Source organism: Gasterosteus aculeatus, chromosome 15, assembly GCF_964276395.1.
Source record: "Gasterosteus aculeatus chromosome 15, fGasAcu3.hap1.1, whole genome shotgun sequence".
Classification (NCBI taxonomy): Eukaryota; Metazoa; Chordata; class Actinopteri; order Perciformes; family Gasterosteidae; genus Gasterosteus; species Gasterosteus aculeatus.
The window spans coordinates 5,932,244-5,953,124 of record NC_135703.1 but is presented as its reverse complement, the minus strand read 5'-3'; the positions used below and the strand labels follow the sequence as shown (position 1 = coordinate 5,953,124).

The window sequence follows — 20,881 nt, the reverse complement described above, 5'->3', positions numbered from 1 at the left end:
CAACGAATTGGAATCACTTTTTTTCCCAGCATGTTTCGTGTATTTCCTGAATGCAGTTTTCTCGGTGTGTTTGGGGGCTTCTCATGTCCGTGTTGCGGCCCCAGTTGTTTCTTTATGGGAGGAGCGGTGCGACTTCCCCACTTCGGCCCCCGCTATGCGGGCTGCTCGGTCACATCCCTGCTTACGTTCGCCTGGCAGAGACCCGATTTCCGCATTCCCGAATCCTCCCAGATCGGGATCACGCTTTTTTTTTTTTACTCGAGCTGATGCAACGATTTCCACTTTTTAAAATCTACTCTCGACCCTCGGCTGACCAGAGGAAACGACATTTGTTGCACCCGGGATCCAAGTCAGGTCCGTACACGCGAAACTTCGTGACTCGACAAAGCCCAATGTTTTTTATTTATTTAATTTATTTATTTTCTTGTATGCCGAAGAGCCCATCGGCGCGCGCCACGCGCACGTCACGACGAGCTGCAGAGACGGAACGTCTGCGGCGCGTTCGCATAAAGTTATTTAACGTTCAAAGTAGAAATCACACCCTACTGAGCGTGCTACAGAAAGACTTTTGTTCTGTAATTTCTCCTCTTGCACGCAACTACGGCGTGCACGTGTTGCGCGTGTCGATGGAGCTGCGCGTTGCTCCTTTAACTGTGTTTGAGTAAACGAAACCGAAATGCGTTCGGAGAAGCGGTAACGGTTTTTTTTTGTATCTCTGCAGCTCTTTTGATGGGAAGACAGTTACGTAAGGTAAATACCGCACTGAAAAAAAAAAGAAAAAAAACTTCCGCTTTCAAATTGACCAATGGCCTTAATGTGCACGCAACACAATGCAGTTCAGATTAAGACGCACATTGCCGAAGCAGAAAATGTGCATAAAATTCATCATCAACTACAGTCTGCTCAGTTTAAGTTTTATACTCGGCTTCTTGGACCTGCAGGGGACTGAGTTTGTATTACAATAATATTAAATAGCCCAGCTATGGTTGGGAGTCCATGGTTTTAAAGCAGCTTTGGCTAAAGTTGTTGGTCAAATTCAACATTAATTTGAATGCATATCATAACATATCGCATTCACTACATTATGCCTGCCGTGTGCCGTAAGCGTGACCTTTAGCTTTGTCTTTTGGACTTTGGGGAAGTGTGAAAACGCAAAATGTACTGTAGTGTGGGCTACAGGTCTCTTGAGTCTTTGACCTTAGGTGATGGTTTTTAAGGATGCATAGTGAGGCTTGGAGATTTCCTGAGCTGAGTTGAAGTCATTTCATTTCGTCGAGTGTCTCTGCTCTCACACACCTGTCGTTGTCTTTTGATGTAGATACATTTTCTTCTTCAGCCTCTTCAAATTCAATAAATTATTAGTAGACAGTGTCAATTTTCACATAGCCAAACCAAACCAAACAAATAGTTTTTGGTTGCTGCTGATTTTCTTTAGGTCTCGCAAGAAGAAAACCACGATTATGCCTGTAGTTCTCCTTGAAATTAAGAGGTTTTTGTCAGAGTGGGGTTTGCACTCTGTTACTTGTCTCACTTTTCGCCAGTGGCGAATAAATAAGCCAAAGTCTTGCCAAGATCCCTGGAAATGACTCTTATGTTCATTCCAAAAAAAGAAACCAAATAGTAAAACAGCCTAATGAGAGCAGCCTCAGCATCCGGCTCCCATAACAGACCGGCAATTCATCAGTAAGGCGAGTCGGCCTGCTGGAGAGGAGCAGTGCACCTCGGGCCTTCTCGAAGCTCCGTAACCGCCTGCAGGTCAAATAAAGCCCCCTACGCGTCTCAACCGCTGCTAATGTGTTATTGTAACATGGCTCCCCCCCTCATGCTATCATGTCTGGCCCCCGGTGGGCACAATAACAAGCAGAGGGCGGACAGACTTGCACGTGTCACGATGGATCTGGTTTTAGCTGCCCGTCTGAAATCACGTCTTTCGCCTTCTCCCCCCTGCCTTCCTGCAGCTGCGGTCGCGGCCGAGTCTGACGCGATGCCAGGACGAATCCCAGACCCCTCTGTGACAGCGGGCTCCCTGCCCAGCCTGGGCGCCCTGGCTGGGATCTCGGCCGCCGCGCTGGCCGACAAGCTGAAATTCGGTGACCTCCACGAGTTTGGCGCAATGCTGTCACCTCTGCACTTCCTGGACGGTACGGGGAAGAGGGCCCTGGTGATCAAAACCGAGGTACGCGAGACAGCGCAGGGATTTAGGGCCAAGTGTGGAGATTCTAATTTCAGTGTGCATCAACAATTTGCCAGAAGCGTTAACACCTTTGCAACGCCACCCTTGTTTTATACGTTAATCAACAGCTCCACCTAGTGGACAAACAGGGTGCTGTTAAATATACTGCTGGATGTCCAGGGAAAAAACTAAAAACATCACAACAATTTTATGAACACGGTCTTGTTAGTGTCATCATGGCAAATGGGGTTAAACATATCATCACTTCGTACGTGATCCCTTCATTAAATTCAGTTGAAGCGATTAGACGTGCATGCTGTGACTGAGACGGATCAACACACACGCAAAGTTATTATCAAACAAACAATTGATAGTTCTTTATTTAGTTCATTTCTTTTGCTGATTGATCACGACAGTGGAGACGGCATGTCAAACACCTACTGCTATTACAGTCAAACGCAATTTAAAGACGGTGAGATTATGTTTTTTATTCATTTAACATTTTGTACTGACACATAGACAGTCTCCAAATGTACAGGAAAAGGCACCCAAAAGGCATATTGTCTGCCTCAAATTCACTCCGGCATTTCAAGGATGAGCTAAAAAATAAAAAATCGATTCAAATAAAAGTCAACACAGACTAATCTCAAACCTTATTCACCTGCTCGTTTAGAGAGATGAAGAAGACGACAGGAGGAAGCGAAGGCGGGAGAAAAACAAAGTGGCCGCGGCGCGATGTCGGAACAAGAAGAAGGAGAGAACGGATTATCTTCAAAATGTGAAAACATACACACTTTGTCATCACTGCAAACCTTTTTCACACGGGTGCATCCCGCCCGCTGTCGTCGACGATCGGACGCATCACCTCCTTCTTTTCCTTCCGTCCTCACGCAGGAATCGGAGCGACTGGAGTCGTTGAACTCTGACCTGAAAGCCCAGATCGAGGAGCTGAAGCTGGAACGACAGCAGCTGATCCTCATGCTGAACCGCCACCGGCCCACGTGCATCGTCAGGACGGACAGCGTCCAAACGGCGGAGAGCGAGGCCGAGTGAAGGCGACGGCCCACAGACGGGAACGCGCCGAGGACGGGCAGCACTTAAGAGCCGGAGGGAGAACCAGCACCTCGCACCTCCACTCGGAACCTTACGCCACACATCGTGGATCCTGCGGCTGAATCGTATATTCTTTGTCTTTCCGGCTCTCCTGATTTTTTTGTTTTGTGTGTGATTGTGGTCATCGGAGCTCCAGCCACTGTAAGTATGAAGTTAAACAAACAGCTGTCGGCACATTACTTTACATTCTTTACATCCGGTTTGTTTTATAGTGTATTTGTACTTTAGTCTTCTTTGCTTTAGCCAGCGCTTCAACATATATCCAGCAGCTAAAATGGTTTCCCGCTATTGAGCTCAATAGTCAAATGAACTATTTCATTTGTATTCTGGGATTCTTAGGATGTTTAACTGAAGTGCAACCAGAGGAGGGCAAAGAGGAAGACCTAATTGATACATTTAGTTTAAATTGCTCACTCAATTAAGAAAATAGTACATTTTTCAATACTTCTACCCACAGACAGCCAGGAGTTATTTTACTACATAACAACCTCCACGATTCTTTGCCATGAATTGCTTCGTGAACTAAACACATTTTGGTTCTTTCTTTCATTTGGTGGCTGAGAGGTTGATGCTTTTATTTGTTGGTTTTGGCGCAGGCGTCATGTATGCACATATATATGTATCTGTGTGTGTGTGTGTATATATATAGATATGGACTGTTTACATTGTACTTTATTTTCTGTTAGGATATTGTTAAGACCAATTGTGTTTTTTTTATACTTTTGTATATGATTTTATATAAATATATAAGCACAAAATCCCTTTTTGTATTTCCTTAAGAAATAAATATTTTGTTTTTTTTCCTTGGATTTAATTGCGTCCTCCACGTTTGTAATCATTATTATTTCCATGAACAAACTTAACCGGTTAACGGTGCCATCTGGTGGCGTGGAGCATCTCAACCCGACTGACCCTGTACGTCTACATTCAGTCACACGTTTGTTACAGTTCTGTGCAGGAACAATTTTAACATTTTGAACTTGCCATTGTTCCTCTTCAGCATGTCACTTTCCCCTCAAGGTCAGGATCATTTCTGTCAGGGAGGTGTTCAGGGATCTGCTGAGGGAAAGATTTGTTTTGGCTGCAGGCAATATAATACAAATTATAACCGTGGAAATGAATGGAATTTAATATTTGTCTCATGAAGCATATGTTTGACCTTATTCTCTTCACCTCATGTTGTGTTAAATTTGCCAAACTTTTCAAATGCCTTTTTACTTTGACGTTTCTGGTGTAATTTCATCACTTTTTTACACGTTCAGATTTTGACCTGATGAAAGTATAATACTAAGCTACTTACAGGAAAACCCAGCTTCCAACAAGGCTCACTTTGTCCTCAGAGGAGGATTATAGTAAAAAAATATGACCAACAAAAGTTACATCGTTTTTCATGGAGTCAGTGTGTCTATTTTACATTGTTTGTCTTATCTGTTGAGTGAATTATAGGTGCCCCCCCCCCCCCCCCCCCCCTCCAACACACACACACACACACACACACACACACACACACACACACACACACACTTCTCAGCAGCTGGGTGGAGTTAAAGTCGGGTCCACTAGTAGATTGTGTAATACAGAGGATTTGTCAGACCGCTCAAGTATTAAATCAACTCGTGGCGAGCCGGTCAGTGCTTTGGAATGACGTCTAGTTATTTAATTCCTTTTGGTTCACTAGTTCTTTTGAAATGACGCATGGAACCAAGTGACCAAGTGTCCCCCCCCTCCCATTGTCCCTTTTCTGATTGAATTAGTTCACTCCGACCGTTTTGTCCATTGAAATAATTAAACTACGCCAGAGGTGGACGACTTCATCTTCCTTCCAACCAAGCGCGCTCGTTTTCAAATCGACGCGTAAAATGGGGGAGGACGGGAAGGACAACGGCGCGCGTCCCGGAGCGCCGGGTCCGGCGGCCGCGGGGCGCAGCGGCCGCAGCATCCCGAACGGCGACGGTCGCTCTCCGGCCGCGACGCGCCTCTACAAGAAGCGCTGGGTGATCGTGTGCCTGTTCAGCGCGTACTCCCTGAGCAACGCGTACCAATGGATCCAGTACGGCATCATCAGCAACATCCTGATGAAGTTCTACGACGTGGACGGCTTCGCCATCGACTGGCTGTCCATGATCTTCATGCTCACCTACATCCCCTTCATCTTCCCGGTCACCTGGCTCCTGGATAAGAAAGGGCTGCGCGTGACCGCTCTGCTGGCCAACGCGCTCAACTTCGCCGGGACGTGGATCAAGGTGGCCAGCGCCAAGTCCGACTTGTTCTGGTTGACCATGCTCGGGCAGTTTGTGAGTTCGCTTGCCCAGGTCTTCATCCTCGGGATGCCGTCCAGCCTGGCGTCGGTGTGGTTCGGCGCGGACGAGGTCTCCACCGCCTGCTCTATTGGAGTTTTTGGCAATCAGGCGAGTCGATCATTTATTGTCGTGTTTAATTACAGTAGTTGCTTAAATTACACCTAAACTCATGGTTCGACGTCTCAGGAGCAACTTGCAGTTATTTTCCTGGCTCATGAATGTGTGCAATTCATTAGTTTGCGTGGACACCAAGGTGTGGGGGGCAATACAAATATAGTGATTCATATGAATGCGAAGCATCATACTTAGTTTGATTTAAACTCCGACAAGGCGACTTTGTTGTCTTTGTTTATAGGCAAATTTAAGGTGAACACTTAATTCTCATGGAGCCTGAGGTCGTGTGCGTGCGTGCGTTTCTGCAAAAAAAAGTACCCCTGTGAATTGGTATTGGTGTTTTATTAGCTGTGTGTCATGTGACTGGATTGTCAAATAAATGTAGGTTTGTTTCAGTGGGTTGTCCCCAACCAAAGGGTCACAATATAAGTATTAACGGGGTGCAAAATAAATGAAGGTGTGTTAAACAAACGTATTATTTTTTCCCTAATCCAAATGACCAATACTTTCTGCTTTTATGGCTTTCACTTTTCACAAGAAGAAACATTGGAGAAATAAAGACGGGAAATTACTCTTGGTGAAGCTGCTAACAATGTACAGACAATGGAAAATTGTCCCAACGCTGGTTTTTATAGTATCTACCGTTATTACAGGCATATACATTTACACCAGTGGGGGAGTAAAAGCATTCTACAATATTTCCGTCCGAAATGAAATAGTACAGATAAAAAAGAAAAGGCACAGTTCGAGTTTCTCAAACTCTGTGCTATTAGAACACGACTTATTTTCAAAGTTGTCTTAAACCTCCCAAACCGTCTCATATACACAGCGAAACGTCAAATAATCACGTGACGTGTGCCGCAACCAGCCAGGAGTGACGGTGACGTCACAGATTCTTTGTTTTGAGGGCGGGGGCCAAAGACAATTGGAGGTGACGCGCACGGTTTCGCCATCTTCCGCAGGTACAGGTGCTCGGAGTTTTGAAGTATGCCGAGTACGTTCGACGCCTCTACAAACTGTATGTACATGAAAATATCAGAAAAGGCGACCTGGCTGAAAGGGCTTCACGTCAGAGGGTCACGTGTTCACACACCTCATCATCGAATCGGTTGGTGATTCGGTTTAAAGTTCCAAATACCGAGTTTTTTTTTTTTTTAGATACGACTTCCTTTGATTGTTGGGCCGTCGGGTGATCTTTTTGTTGTTGTTGTTGTTGTTGATAGAATTAAGGGATTAATTGCGATTTGCCAACAGAGCAAATCTCGGCTAAACAACTTTGCCTCCCCGCTAAATCTAAACCCTGAAACATGGTCTCATTTCACATCGGTATGAGAACAATGAGAACTCCTTCGGGCTGCACTTTAAATCTCATGAGGTTTTAGGGTTGTGAGTCTCCTTTTTCTTCTCGTCACTCCCATTGGTGAATGTGCTCCATGACGTCACAGGGGAGCAGCTGGAGGCTGAATTCAATTCTTTAATTGTGTGAATATCAATGCTTTGGATAACTAAGAGCATATAGGTACGGTTAAACTTTTCAAAATGTCATGTTGCGTTAGTATTGTTTAGTTATCTCGCCATGAAGAGTGCTTGAGTTATGGCCCAACACAATTTTTGTGAGGTCAGCCTGATCTGTAACCTTTCCCCTCCAGATTCTAACAAATTCCCCATTGTTTTTTGTTGTTGTAGCTGGTGTTGACAGCAGCACATGCCCGGCAGAGCGTTTAATATCCAGTGTTTTTGAGTCCACAAGCATCGTTACAAAGGCAACATGACAAAAATGTATTACTGCATTGTGTGTGTGTAACTTATAGTAGGTTAGCTCCCACAACACGCTGTGTGTGAAGTGACTGCAATGGTAAACTACAAACACTGCTTCAATAACTGTTTTTTTTTTCAATCAGTGTGATACTGATATCATGTTGGGCTGAAACTTCAAAGCACGAGTAGCTGATCAGGGGTTGAACTTTTTTGGGAGTCTAATAATACAACAAGACTTTATTTTGACTTTTTGGATCAAATTTATGGTCATTTAGCATTACACTCAAGGGACTTCTAAGTGTGTGTGTCATGTGCCCAACTTAATGACTTTGGTCTCTTGGACCGTCCTACTGTATATTCGGTTTGAAATGAGCGTGACTGAAGAGGCCACTCAGGTATTTAACTGTTGGGATCAGAGCTTTCAAACACGTCTTGAAATCTACCCCCCCCCCCAGATCCACCGCTGCTAAATCAGAGGCATTCTACGCGGTAAACGATACTTTAGAGCTGGTTAACTGCTTGTGGCCAGTGTCCAGAGAGCCGACCCACAAGAAAACAAAACGTTTGCTCTTCCCTCCAGTTAATAAGTTCTGGAAGAACCTGAGGCTTCAGTGGGAGGAAGATGATCTCTTGGGATGAATTCTCTGACAAGTGGACGGACGGCGTTGGGAAGGACAGAGACAAAGGTCGGTCTCCACAAAGAAAACAGAGAAACGGTTTGGGGGAATACAGACGTCTGTCTCTGGGGGACAGCACGGACGGCTCGGAGCCTTCGCCCCTGGACGCCGCACGGCTCCCCCCGCCGACCGAGACCAAGCTGTACAAGCGGCGATGGGTCATGCTGTTCATCTTCAGCGCCTTCTCCGCGAGCAACGCCCTCATGTGGCTGCAGTACGGCATCATCGGCGACATCCTCCTGCGCTTCTACGGCATCGGCACCCTGGCCATCGACTGCCTGTCCATGGTCTTCCTCCTCACCTACATCCCCCTCTTCCTGCCCGTCACGTGGGTGCTCGACAACCGGGGCGTCAGGGAGGTGGTGGTGGCGGCGGCGGCCTTCAACTGCATTGGGGCCTGGATCAAGACGGGCACGGCCGCCCCCGACATGTTCCCCGTGACCTTCTTCGGCCAGTTCATGTGTTCGGTGGGCACTATTTACATGGGCCTCCCGTCCAGACTTGCATCCTTGTGGTTTGGGGAGCAGGAGGTGTCCACCGCCTGTTCTATTGCTGTTCTCGGAACCCAGGTGTGTGTCTGTTTGCCTTTTTTGGGGCTCAAAACATCTTAAAGCCCTTAAAACATATTGGCGTTGTTGGTTTAGTTAAAGTTGGAAGTCAAATTCTGTTTGCTTGTGAAGTAATAACTCACTGTCGACTTTGTCTCTAAACGGTTCCTTGCAATCCAACAAAGGCACAGGCATGATCGTTCTTCTGTCCCGGGCTATATATGGAGGCCCTGTGATGGCACCTTGGCCTTTCAACTATAAACATGGCCCATCAAAAGACTTAGTCTTACCCCCTCTGATGCTACTAGACCTCTGAACATAAAATGTTGTTTTTTCAATTGAAGTGTGTCCCCTCTCACCTGTGTTCCACCAAACACTGCACACCGGCCATTGTCACGCATGTTCTTGTTTAGTTCTTGAGTCCGACCTCCTGCCGCTGAGGATGAAAGGACACATTGTTGTTGATGTTTACTCGCTCACCACGTCTTTTATTCCTTTGGCTCCGGCCCCTGAACCCGAAGCTTCCAAATCGTCCGGCTGAGGTTGTTCACAAAGCCCTGTGGATGTCTACAAATAGTTCGCATTAAGAAACGTTTGGTAGGACTTCCATGAAGGTTTTTGACGATCAAACCGATCAAAAGGTTAGCAAGAAGTAACGTCATGAGAGGTCTTTTTATTTGCACCAAGTTAGTAAAGGTTGTTTTGGACAAGTTCCCCAGAGTTGCTCTTCCTATCCAAGATGCACATAAAAGAATAATACAGTGGCTTTTCTTTGCATCGGATATGGGACAGTGATCCGCAACAATGCATGTGTCTGTATGCTACCTCGCAGACGTCTGCATGTCGGTTAATCACGGTGGCTTTCACGTTTCTGAAAGACTGAAGGGATTTGACTTTTCTCTGTGCTTGGTGTTCCCGGTGTTGTTTCTCCTGAAGTCATATGCCTCGTCACTCTTTGCCCTTTTCCTTTCCTCTAACGCGTGCGGACAGCTCATATGTGCTCACGTTGGGAACGTTTACTACCTCCTGTTGAACCCTGAGGTTGGATGGGTTCAAATACATGTTCCTCAAATATCAGGTTATAGCCAGCAGTTGGTTAGCTTAGCCTAGCATTGTTAGCTTGGCTCAGCATTTACACGCTTTTACACTTCATCCATTCATACATTGTAGTCACTACATATGGGAAATAACCATCATTTTATTATTGATCTTTTGGGCAACCATCCCTCACAGGAATGATTGTGGCGAGCCCTCATGCAATGTTGCTTTGTCCGCTAGCGGCGGCGAGTTATTTAACCAAAATAAATGTTTTGTGCCTCTCACCGACAGCTGGGAATCGCCGTGGGCTTCCTGCTCCCACCCATCCTCGTGCCCAATGTGGATGATGTGGAGGAGCTGGCGTCCCACATCCGAATCATGTTCTACATCAGTGCGGGAGTGGCCACCTTCATCTTCATCCTCGTGATCATCGGTAAGATGACTCGTAGAGGAGGAAAGAGCTGTCGGGTCCTTTGATCGCTCGGGCATAAATGACTCACAGCAAGTCCTCCTCGACGTCACGTAACTCCCACAGCCGTGGTTGTGAAAATATACGAAGCAAAGTGGCTTCTGGACGCTTTGTGCTTTCCAGTAGGAGAGACCTTGACAACAGCAATGCCATCAACATTCTTAGTTTGTACTGTAATGCTATTTAAGTGATTCTCCCGATGGACTTTTTGCAACATCAGGGTTTATTGTTCAACACACAATTTCATTCATTTCTATATAATAGAGCTATTACATGGCTGATGGGCTCCTCGGGCAGCGCGGCTACAGAGCTCTGTCCCTGAGATGTGCTTTCTACCGAAAACTCAACAGCATCGCAGTGCACTGGATGAGCAGCTGCAGTAATTGCTGTAATGGTTCACCTTTTGATGAGATGTGTGTAGACACAATGTGAAATGCATGCAGGAACTCTGCTAGTCTTGCAAGTGTTTTAAAGAACCATCTTCCTGGTCAGCTCTGTCAAGCGCTCGTTTAATAACAAAAATATTGTATACTTTCTGGGCTTATAACCAGACACACACACACACACACACACACACACACTACTGTTTGTTTGCCGTGTTTCTGCCGGCTGGTGAGAGAAAAGATGCATCACAAGCAGCTAAACGAAGGAGCCCTGAAGGAAGTCCGTTTGTCTTCTAGTGTTTCAGGAGAAGCCGGAGATCCCTCCGACTCAGGCCCAGGCTCAGTCCAGGAACATCGCTCCTGGCGACTACTCGTACACGGCCTCCATCTTGAGCCTGCTGCGCAACAAGCCCTTCATGCTCCTGGTGCTCAGCTATGGTGGGTCGCTTCCTGTTGCAGACGCTGCTATTTATCCAGAACTACAACTTACGATCAAAAGTTTATTCTTTTGAGTAGTTATCTGAGGTCAATATCAGGTAATCAGTGAAAATGTCAAAATATCTTCAGATATTTCTTTCGTAAACAATCCGATATTTAAGTCATAATGATATAAAACAAAAAAGGCCTTACATTTGAAAACCATGACTAGTAGATGCTTGTCATTTTTCATGACAAGTAGTTAAAGACAATCAAAATAGTTGATCACTTACAGCTGAGATCCTTTCATTACTTTATATAAATTAAATTCTAAAATGAAATCTTGAAGATATTAGAAGGAGGAGACCAGGTCAGTACATTCACATGACACCTCTTTGCCATAATCATGTTTTGATTACATCACTCCCACCATCTTACTTTAATCACATATCCACACCAAAATTTTTTGGTTGCAACATCTAGTTGAAAAGATAGAGGTCTTCATTTGGAGCTGCCACTTTCATATTTGTGGAAACTTGATCAGCGTGAGGATGTGCCATCGTTACACATGGACCTCCAGCACTGCTCATGTTTATCATTGATTTTGAGGTGCCATCTTTCGGGCTTAAAGGTCACTAATGTGACCATGTTAATGATTTACAGTCTTAAGCTCATTAAAAAAAGCATTAGTCTGTAAATATGTGGCCTAAACATGCCTGAACAATGTTATTTCAAGGTGATAATTCATACTGGAGCACAGAAACACATTAACTCACATGCTTTGAGCCAAGAAAGTGTCTGAAGTCTGCAATGTGGTGACTTGATGTGTGAAGTTCTCAGCTGTGTTTTTTTGGGGGGGGCAGCATGAGGTCCCATCTGCATCCCCCTTTCTTTCCCTACAGGTCTTCTCTAATTAGACAGTTGCTAATTTACCCTTGTTGTCTGCAGGGCTGAACGTTGGCTGCTTCTATTCTATTTCCACGCTGTTGAACCGGATGATCATTGAACACTACCCCGTGAGTCCCGGCGCGTCTGCTTGTCTTGTGTGTTGTTCCTTTCTTATCTCCTCAACCAGTTCGTCCTGCCGAATACTTGGTGTCAATAAGCATGTTGACACTCGGAAGGTTTTCTTTGACACTGATTAAAAAGCTGACACTGGAGATCGTGGAGATCCCCCTGCAGGTCCAAACTTAGAGCCTCCAGGACAAGATCACCGCAAATGTCAAATATGCTTTACGTGTTCTGTAAAACCATGAAAACACTTTTTTTCTTCTCTCAGGGTGAAGAGGTGAATGCTGGGAGAATTGGTCTGACTATTGTTGTTGCTGGCATGGCAGGGTCCCTCATATGTGGCATTTGGCTGGACAGGACCAAAACATACAAGTAAGATATATCTATATAACTATTGATCATTTCCCTTTGGAGGACAAAAGCTGCCAAACTGTCTGGAGTTATGCTTCCGCTGTAGAGGACGCCAAACCTCCCCAACGTAGCTTTCCTTCCAACTGATGTTGTTGAGTATAATCGGTGCACACCCCAAAATCACAAAATTGGCATATGAATTGGTCAGCATACAAAAATATGTGTGTAACAAAATGAATAAAAAACACTGAGGAAAGCCGTCCTTTTACCCCCGTCTTTATTCAGTGGTCGCTCTCAGTTTTAGAACGTGGGATCCTGGCGTCGATGTCTTTCAAACCATCCGTTAACATGCAGACGAACAAGTACAAAATCCGTACCAACTTTTAACGGCAGTGGACTCCAGCGGATCTGAGTTTCGTACGTGATGTCGCTCTCTGCCTATCTGAACTGACAGGCTTTCCTCTGCTGCTCATCTCAAGCCCCCCCCCCCACAATCCAATGGATATCTTATGACTTGTTCTTATTCTTTAACTTGATTCAGCAAAACTTTAACCCTTTTCCCACCAAATAACCACTGATTTTCAGCAGATTTCCGCGTATAAGTTACTTGGTCGATAATGCCTGAGATTAAGTATTTATTACCGACTAGACGATAGAAAATTATAAAGAGAACAGAAACCATCAAAACGAGTTGTAACGTACAGACAGAAGTCCATTGACTCAATTCAGCTGAAACGGGACAGAGTTTCCATATTCCTGTGAGAGCAAGAAAGCTGAGCACGCTTTCTGTTTTGAAAGACAGAAGTCATTAAAACACTGCGTTTGTGAATCGGTGTGGTCCAGAATGTAGGTCACTAAGTTAATGAGCGAGCACACAGAGTTCGGGGAGAGGTCACTAAGTTAATGAGAGACTCGTAGTGTGCATAAGATTAACTCTCCCCCAACGGGGGTCCCGGCACGCAAACTATTATGATATGAGAAAAGAAATCCTCGGCCCTCGGATTCCTTACATGCAGTCGGGATGCTTAGCTGTCAAAGCAGTCCGGCCCAGATGTACCTTGTTGACCCTCGCACGCCCATTGTCCCGTGTGGGAGAGAGTCAAAGGACTGTGTTATATTAACAAAAATGTTTTGCAGCATTATCTTACGCGTGGTTGTACGAGAGACGGCTTCACCAGAGTGAGCCTGTTCGAGCGGACGGCCCGGCTCACGACGAGGAATCTTTATTGGCTCTGGGTTATTATATTTGCTGAGGGAGGATATTTGAGTAATTGAGTAAATATTTTCAAGTGGGACATCCATCTGGTAAAAGTGCTCTGGTTTCACTTTTTTTACAGACTACTGTGTGAATAAATATTCTTATTTTATTCTTATCTCTTCTAGTTATAGAAATGGAGGATATTTGTAGACATTAATCCAAAATATGCATTACACACATTTAATGCTTTGGACACTTTAAATGATGCATGTTAAATGTAGAGCCACTGGCTTGTGAGACTGTTCCAGTGCTCCCAGTTTAACTCTGCTCACTAGTTGTTGTTTTTTCAAATACATACATGAGATCACACTATAAAACGCCCTCAATAACCCCCAGTCCTCCCAGGGGACAGAACGTTCATACTACACATGAAGGATTATTATTATTATGTGTTTCCCCCTATTGTTCAAACTGTGTAATGTGCAAATACGAACAAACATTTGGTGGAATTATGTTGTAGGATTCCTTTGTTCCTTCGCCAACCAAGTAGCGAACAGCAGCCATGTCACAATTAATTAAGGTAAAAGTCAAATCGGGTTACGATAGATTTCATAAACAGCTACAGTTCCTGTGTGTGTGTTTGCGGGTCGATCGCGTTGGCCGCAGCGCTTTTCAAACCGCGTTCCTCTCGTGTCTTCTCAGACAAACCACCTTGGCCGTTTACCTCTTCTCTCTGATCGGGATGCTGGTCTACACTGTCACCCTCAACCTGGGTCACCTGTGGGTGGTGTTTGTCACTGCGGGGGTTTTAGGGTAAGTGACCATGACAGATGACGTTATCACCAGGATTTGACATGATAGACACTTGTTTCTCCGTCAGAAATAATGACTAACTAATTAACAGGGTTCCTGCCGGAATTTAAGATCTTGAGATTTTTACATAATTTTGTCATGCCGACACTTTCTCAAAGCAATATTAATGCTGCTCTGATCTGGCAGTCCTTGTGCTTTATCCCTACAATTATTGCTATTCGTGGTAAGCTGATTAAGCCCATAACTGCTTTCCATAGGGATTCTTGTCTGCCTTTCTTTCTTTAAACCAGGACAAAAAGTATTATAGAGTAATACTCTACTTTTCGATTCATGTTTTTTTTTTTTTTTCTTTTCTTCGGTCGGGATGAAAACCTCTGTGGACGTGTTCCATGTATGCATTTTAGATTTGCCTTTTAATTCGACCTGCACCACCTGCAGCTTCTTCATGACAGGATATCTACCTCTGGGCTTTGAGTTTGCAGTAGAGCTGACGTATCCGGAATCAGAGGGAACCTCATCTGGACTGCTCAACTGCTCGGCTCAGGTCAGGGAGGTCAGCACGGTTAACACACGAGACAGAGTACAAAACGTGTCCGTTTGGGGCTGTAACTGTTTTTTTTTTTTTCAATCTACTTTCAGATCTTTGGAATCATTTTCACCATCTCCCAGGGGAAGATTATTGATAAATGGGGCACTTTTGCAGGAAACATCTTCCTGTGCATCTTCCTGCTGATAGGAACGGCACTGACAGGTGCAAAACCAACTTCCTCTGTTTCTTCAGCTCCTGTGGTCACCAGACGGAAACACTTTCAAAACAATTGAGAACAATGAACTCGTGTCAGCAACCGTAGATGCAAGTTTGATTAGAGGACACTTTAAGACATGGTCTTTTTTTTAGGTGTGGAGGACAACTGTCTAACCCTCGTCTCTTTGGTAGGGAAAGGTCTCTCCCTAGTGGCAGAACAGAGAATCCCCAGAAATCCATGAATGGGAAGGTTAATGCTCTTTATTAAACACAAAGGTGTAGTCTTTTTAAATCCTTTACTTTTAATAGCGGTGGATTCACCTGCTACCGTTTTGTTTAGAAATTTGATGACTAATTCCAAAGATGATAAAATGGGTTTTTGGAGTCGCACTGAGATGCAGAGATTGGGGCTTCGAGTAGTCGTCTGTGTTTTAACCAAAATTGCAATTGAAAAAATTGTGAGATTAGAAAAAATAATCATTGTTATCCTTTCCATTGAAAGCTAAAGTGATGATGGTTGGAGGTCATATTGCAATTTTTTTTTTAATTTTGATGGATTTCAATTATGCCGTCCTGCTCCCCACTGACACTAATTTATTTTGATTTTAATTTGATTATTAAATGAACACGATTACCTACATTTTGCTATTCCTCTCACCCCAACTCTAGTTTTAATTATTAATGTTAATGTCACACAGGCCATGACTTTAACAAACAAAGTGTTTCCTTCTCCTGCATCACAGGCTTCATCAAGTCGGACCTCCGACGACAGAAAGCCAACCTTCTAAACGCGGAGGCGCAGACAGTGAATTCGGAGGTGAGAGCTCCACGTTCCTTTTGCAGAAGCAATGTGTGGGATGCCGCTCCGGCTCCGGGCTCAATGCTCTCTGGCTGGTTATCTGCAGTCCCTCACACTGCTGTGCACCACTGCAGGCGTGCATGAGAGCAAATGCAGTGATTGACTTTCTGTCACTTGTGGGACAATGTGAGTGTAATTAGTTTTTCTGTCCTCCGCCCTCCACAGAAAGCAACGGGTGACCTAGAAGGAGCCGTCCCTCCTCCGGAGGTCCTGAAAGAGGGGAAATTCTGAAGAGGACAGACTGTAAAAGACACTATGACGGATTTAAAAAAAAAAGAGAAATTCTGACACGCAAACACATTAAAAAGCGCACATGGCCATGGAGAGAATAAGGCTGCTGTGAAGTGTGAATCGCACTGAGCAGCCCTCTGTGAGGCCTTAAGAAGCAGCAGGCCTGCTTTTCATCTGATAAATGACATATTGTGTATCGATTCACACTAATATCCCAAGTGCAACTTAACTCATCCAAATAAAAAAAAGCACAAGTTAACCTTGCACACAGAACCTCAATGGTTCCCACCCGTGGACAGTAATCTCTTTAAACATTTGAGTTCATACAACGTCTGCATTAAGCACGGCCACTTGACTTAACTGAACTTTGTCCTAAGGTTTCACCCCCCCCCTGTTGTTCTACGCATCTAGGCGCAATATTTAAATTGTGAGCGTTCCTTAATATTGTGTGTAACTATGTTGTGCGTCCTCTCGTGCCATCAGTTCAAGTCATATGATCTCTGCCTGCCCTGCGGGATCAGACGGAAGTTGTTCTTTTGTACACTGCTGATTATGAAATATAATGGATGCTGTGCATCTGACTACACTTCAGTTTTCTCCTTGTTTTGCTGTGAGTGATCTCACAAAAACATTTGGTCGTACGCATCTGGATGTACATGAGAGAGCGTCTGGAACAAGTGTTTGTTGTGTGTAATACTACTTAGCCTGTAAAAGTGTTAATTATAAATGTGGTCCCTGCTGTGTAACCAGTGTAGTTTGTCATAAACACGTTTTACTTGATGTGTTGTGGCAAGTTGTCTTGTGGTTTTCCTCGGCTATGATTAACGTTGTGAGTGTGATTTTAGGAGGTGCTAGTTATTCTTTCAGTTGTATTTTTAGGACATTTTACAGTGCTGTAAAAACATGCACACCCCTGTTTGTTTCCCTATTTTGACCGTATACACCGTGTAGTGTGAAAATGAAGTAAAATAAATAATTGGACTAAATTGAGTTTATGTTCTATACAAAATTGCAAGAAAAGGGTGTCACTTTAGCCTGTATGTATCTTTGGTTGTCTTCTGCTTTGAATTCTTTCAGCCAAATCAAGGTCTAAAATCTATAACGACAACAACAATAATGAATACATCCTTTGTTGGCAACTTCAGTAGAAAACATCAAATATACCAAAAATTAGTTTTAAAAGATTTTATCGGACAATAATTGTGCATGAAATTAAAGGGCGTGCAAATATTTCACAGCACAGAACCAGCGACAAGAACAACATGTTAATAATAAAAAAAGGTTGATTTTGTAATTGAGAGCATAGTCGTGTACAGTGTAGTCACCCGCGTTCTTTGGCAGATCAGGTATAAGACAACATGTGCAGGAGAAATAAAACATCCTACGAGAAATCTAAACTCTGTTCAGATAAAGGAAACATCTGTACTGATCACCTACGGAACAAATTCATCATAAAACGGCACATATTGACGGTTCCAGCATGACCTGACTTTCTATCAAATGTTTAGATGGCTCTCTGAAGTGTAAAAAAACATCAAATACAGTCAAACCCAAGTTGTGTACGTAGAAAGTGAAATGTAGAGCACGAGAAGATGTCATCGTCCGGGTTCAGTTACGCTTCTTCTGTCGGGCCCCGACCTCCTGCTGGGACTCTGGGATACAATGATATCCAATCAGCATTCCTATGATGGAGAAACCTGGAAGCACACAAATACCTTTTAGAACAGACTTGAACAGACAGAAAAAACATATAAATATGTCCCACCGCAGTCTACGCTCACCTGCCACAATGAGAGGTGCCATGACCCCGATCGTCAGAGGAGCCGTTTTGTAAACGAAGGCCTCAGACAGGAAGTGGCCCAACGCCAACACAAATGTCCATAAGGTGATGTGATACAGCCTGCGGGAGCCCGTACGACACACGGTAAGAACAGACACGGTGAAGACAGAAACCAGGCGCAGGACTCGAGAGGCCCGTCTTACGTTCTGTTATGGATATCGATGGCACAGGAGCAGCGGATGATCGACGACAGCAACGTCCAAATACCAAACGTCCGTGCTTGGAGACCGTTCACTGAGGGGGATGACAAGTAAACAAAAAATATTGCGGAATGAGGGACCGTTTTGTTTATCCTACTCTGCCTAAAATCAATTTCATTTACACATTTTAGATTAATGATTTTACTGTAACTGCAGCACTCAAAAGAACAAGATGCCGTGATCAGGATCATTTAGACACCGTGTCACCTTTACACCAAGAAGAGAACTTGTTAAGCGCTTTAACTGCGAAATGTCCCATTCGGTAGCCAACATATGTTTAGTTACTTTGCAACAAGATATTCTTTAACGTTTATTCATCAGATGTTTGGTGCGACTCCAACTAAAGATCATAAATAGGATCTTACCCAAACGGTATAGTATGTGAGTATTTCCATTTCCATTGTCACAGGGAGGTGTAAAGCTTGAATGTCATAACTCGCAGCTGACTATATTTAAAATGCTGTCGGCTCGGATCGCTCACCGAACTGCGGCGCGCCCGTGTAGAGCTTCTCGGACAGGAAGCCGTGATCTCTGAAGCTCTGCACGGTGTTTCCCACCGCGATGATGGACACCATCAGCAACCAGCTGCGCAGCACGTTCAGAAAGCGACTCATGTTCCGTCCGCGAGACGCACCTGTCAAACCTGTCTGCAAGAGATATTCAACGACAGGTAACGTGACATCGCAGGATAACGAGACCCCCCCCCCCCCCCCCCGAAAAAAATAACACGAGTTCCGGGTGTATTTACCTGGAGGCCGCTGCAAAACTACAATGTGAACATGATGCGCAGAGAAAGGTTTGAATATGAAGCATTTAGGTGGGATTCAAACCAGCGGCGTTATGTTTTCATCGTCTTATCTTGGACTCGGTGGATGACCAATACGAGCGTTTAAGAAATGGCTCCATCCAGTCGTACCATTCATATGATTGGCCCATACGAGTTTAGAGGACCCGCCCACCTTCTCATCCAACCAGTAGAAACTTAACAATTTGGTCACCTGTAAACTGTGTGATAGGCTGTGGTTAAACAAAGAGTAAATATTCGACAACAGCATACTATGCGATGACTTGTGTCTTCGTTAAATCTGTTATGCGTGAGGAAGTCAGACGCTGAGTTGTCATGTAGGTTAAACGAAAACCAAATAACGTTAATACTACCATAATATTCGTAAAGGAAAAAAATGGTTTCACCCTTTTCAGTATTGCACTTAGTTAATAACAAGTTAGTAACAAATACTCCTCAAGCAATAAGTGCATTGACAATAAGACATTTCCTTTTTGCATTTAATCTCGTTGAAACACACAAAACCACACACTTTATCATGATTATTTGTTTGTTTTGACATTCCACGTACCACCGTCGAGTATCGAAGTAACCTACAGTACAACGCAACACGTAGTCAGGTGAGAAAATACATATCTTGCCGGGCTGCGCATGCGCTTTGCTGTGTTGCTACTCAGTTGTTGTAGTTACCAGGAAGATTACCCGCGATGATTAACTGGCCCTGGTGACACCAGCTAGCTGGCAGCAAGCAGCACCTCAGAGGAAAAGGCAAGCTTACGTTGGCGTTTAAGGTTACTCGCATGGCATCGTACAAACGTCTGTTTACGCGGTCTCAAACATCACAATTCCCGTTACCAAATGACAGCAACGTCCGACCTTAGCTAACGGGGCTTTGTCCGCGTCTTACCTTCTCTCTGTTTGGGTTTAACTCGTCGTAACGGCTTCTGTCCCCAATAACATCACCATAAGACCACTACGCCACCGTTACCCACACGAGCTAACGCGTTAGCAGTCCCGAGCTAACCCAGTTATCGCTAAACATAAAGGACTGCAAAGACCCCGCGACCTTCTATCATTTCCCACGCTCCCTTATAACGCGGTTATTGACTGAGCCCCGCTTTATTTGAACGCCTGAGAGCTTTTCGTTAACGGCTGATTTTGTTTGTTTTGGCCGTTGGTACGCGTCAGGCGCCGCGGTAACACCTGGGCACTCGATGCCGGGAGGATTCCACCGGGCAGCTCGTGCTCTTTCGCCGTGAAGATGCCCGCGGTGATCCGCGACGAGGACGAGTCTTCGTCGGAAGACGAGTAAGTGTCAGCTCGTGACTGGTGGTCGTCATAGTTACCGCCCAACTTAGGTAGAAGCTTTTAAGGAAGGAATTAAAAAGGATTGTTGTGATGAAGATGAGAGACCCCCCCATACCTCCTCCACAAAATAACTCTACAGGGTTTTTTTGTTGCACACCTCAGAGTCGCATAAGAGTTGGTAATAGCAGGTATTTGCAAAATGGTTGTGCTTAACATAAAACCTCTTATGAAACCAACTGATGAAAGATTACAACCTGAAACGAGAGACAAGAATGTCGAGCTCAAGATCACAGCAGCAACAGTTGTGACTACGCTAGCTGTGTCCCTGCAGACTAATTCCCTCTTAAGCTATACTTAGCCATTGCAGACTGAGAGCCACTGCGCCTTTAGTCTTATTCCCATTTCCTGAAATAGTTCTGATTGCTTTGTGTGATGGTTTTAACCTCCAGGGGACCGATGCTATTTCCATTGATGCAGCTGCATTTAGATGCTTCCGTAACAGTAAAGAAAGAAATGAGATTGCTCAAAGAACTGTTTTCTCAAACACCACA

At 44.6% G+C, this 20,881-nt stretch overlaps 4 protein-coding genes across 12 annotated transcripts in view; 3 read left to right on the top strand and 1 right to left on the bottom strand.

Annotated features, from left to right (window-relative positions):
* The first annotated feature begins 108 nt into the window (after positions 1-108).
* Positions 109-4,100, top strand: LOC120833407 (jun dimerization protein 2). 2 transcript variants are annotated; one of them, XM_078089862.1, is made up of 5 exons: positions 152-354; positions 722-750; positions 1,959-2,176; positions 2,847-2,951; positions 3,068-4,100. In XM_078089862.1, the coding sequence occupies exons 3-5, from the start codon at positions 1,985-1,987 to the stop codon at positions 3,224-3,226; spliced, it is 456 nt and encodes a 151-aa protein (XP_077945988.1). In that variant the 5' UTR covers positions 152-354; positions 722-750; positions 1,959-1,984; the 3' UTR covers positions 3,227-4,100. The 2 variants fall into 2 exon arrangements, with proteins under 2 accessions (XP_040056416.2, XP_077945988.1); XM_040200482.2 differs by lacking the exon at positions 722-750 and having other exon boundaries at positions 109-354.
* Positions 4,101-4,876: 776 nt separating this feature from the next.
* On the top strand, positions 4,877-17,184 carry flvcr2a (FLVCR choline and putative heme transporter 2a). Of its 4 annotated transcripts, none has more exons than XR_013452804.1 (11): positions 6,613-8,704; positions 10,013-10,154; positions 10,871-11,011; positions 11,939-12,006; positions 12,270-12,373; positions 14,253-14,363; positions 14,802-14,907; positions 15,003-15,114; positions 15,301-15,384; positions 15,852-15,925; positions 16,133-16,978. XR_013452804.1 is itself a non-coding variant. In XM_078089856.1 (11 exons), exons 2-11 carry the CDS (start codon positions 8,081-8,083, stop codon positions 16,196-16,198), a joined length of 1,548 nt encoding a protein of 515 aa, XP_077945982.1. In that variant the 5' UTR covers positions 6,661-6,808; positions 8,039-8,080; the 3' UTR covers positions 16,199-17,184. The 4 variants fall into 4 exon arrangements, 3 of the variants coding, with proteins under 3 accessions (XP_040055087.2, XP_040055088.1, XP_077945982.1); XM_078089856.1 differs by lacking the exon at positions 15,301-15,384 and having other exon boundaries at positions 6,661-6,808; positions 8,039-8,704; positions 16,133-17,184; XM_040199153.2 differs by lacking the exons at positions 6,613-8,704; positions 15,301-15,384 and adding an exon at positions 4,877-5,694 and having other exon boundaries at positions 16,133-17,184.
* A 184-nt stretch (positions 17,185-17,368) lies between these two features.
* On the bottom strand, positions 17,369-20,321 carry erg28 (ergosterol biosynthesis 28 homolog). Of its 3 annotated transcripts, none has more exons than XM_078089859.1 (6): positions 20,226-20,321; positions 18,987-19,243; positions 18,720-18,885; positions 18,182-18,272; positions 17,980-18,098; positions 17,369-17,895 (listed from the first exon to the last, which is right to left on the bottom strand). In XM_078089859.1, the coding sequence occupies exons 3-6, from the start codon at positions 18,850-18,852 to the stop codon at positions 17,807-17,809; spliced, it is 432 nt and encodes a 143-aa protein (XP_077945985.1). In that variant the 5' UTR covers positions 18,853-18,885; positions 18,987-19,243; positions 20,226-20,321; the 3' UTR covers positions 17,369-17,806. The 3 variants fall into 3 exon arrangements, with proteins under 3 accessions (XP_077945985.1, XP_077945984.1, XP_077945986.1); XM_078089858.1 differs by having other exon boundaries at positions 19,930-20,277; XM_078089860.1 differs by lacking the exon at positions 20,226-20,321 and having other exon boundaries at positions 18,720-18,881; positions 18,987-19,124.
* The window catches only part of ttll5 (tubulin tyrosine ligase-like family, member 5), a 37,712-nt gene continuing 36,530 nt past the window's right edge, over positions 19,700-20,881 (top strand). For all 3 annotated transcript variants that reach the window (XR_013452803.1, XM_040199149.2, XM_040199147.2), the window contains exons 1-2: positions 19,700-19,790; positions 20,211-20,330. Coding sequence is in view for 2 of the 3 variants with exons in the window: in XM_040199149.2 (XP_040055083.2) it covers positions 20,284-20,330 (47 nt within the window). In the remaining variant the exon portion in view is untranslated. The remainder of the gene's footprint in view (positions 19,791-20,210; positions 20,331-20,881) is intronic.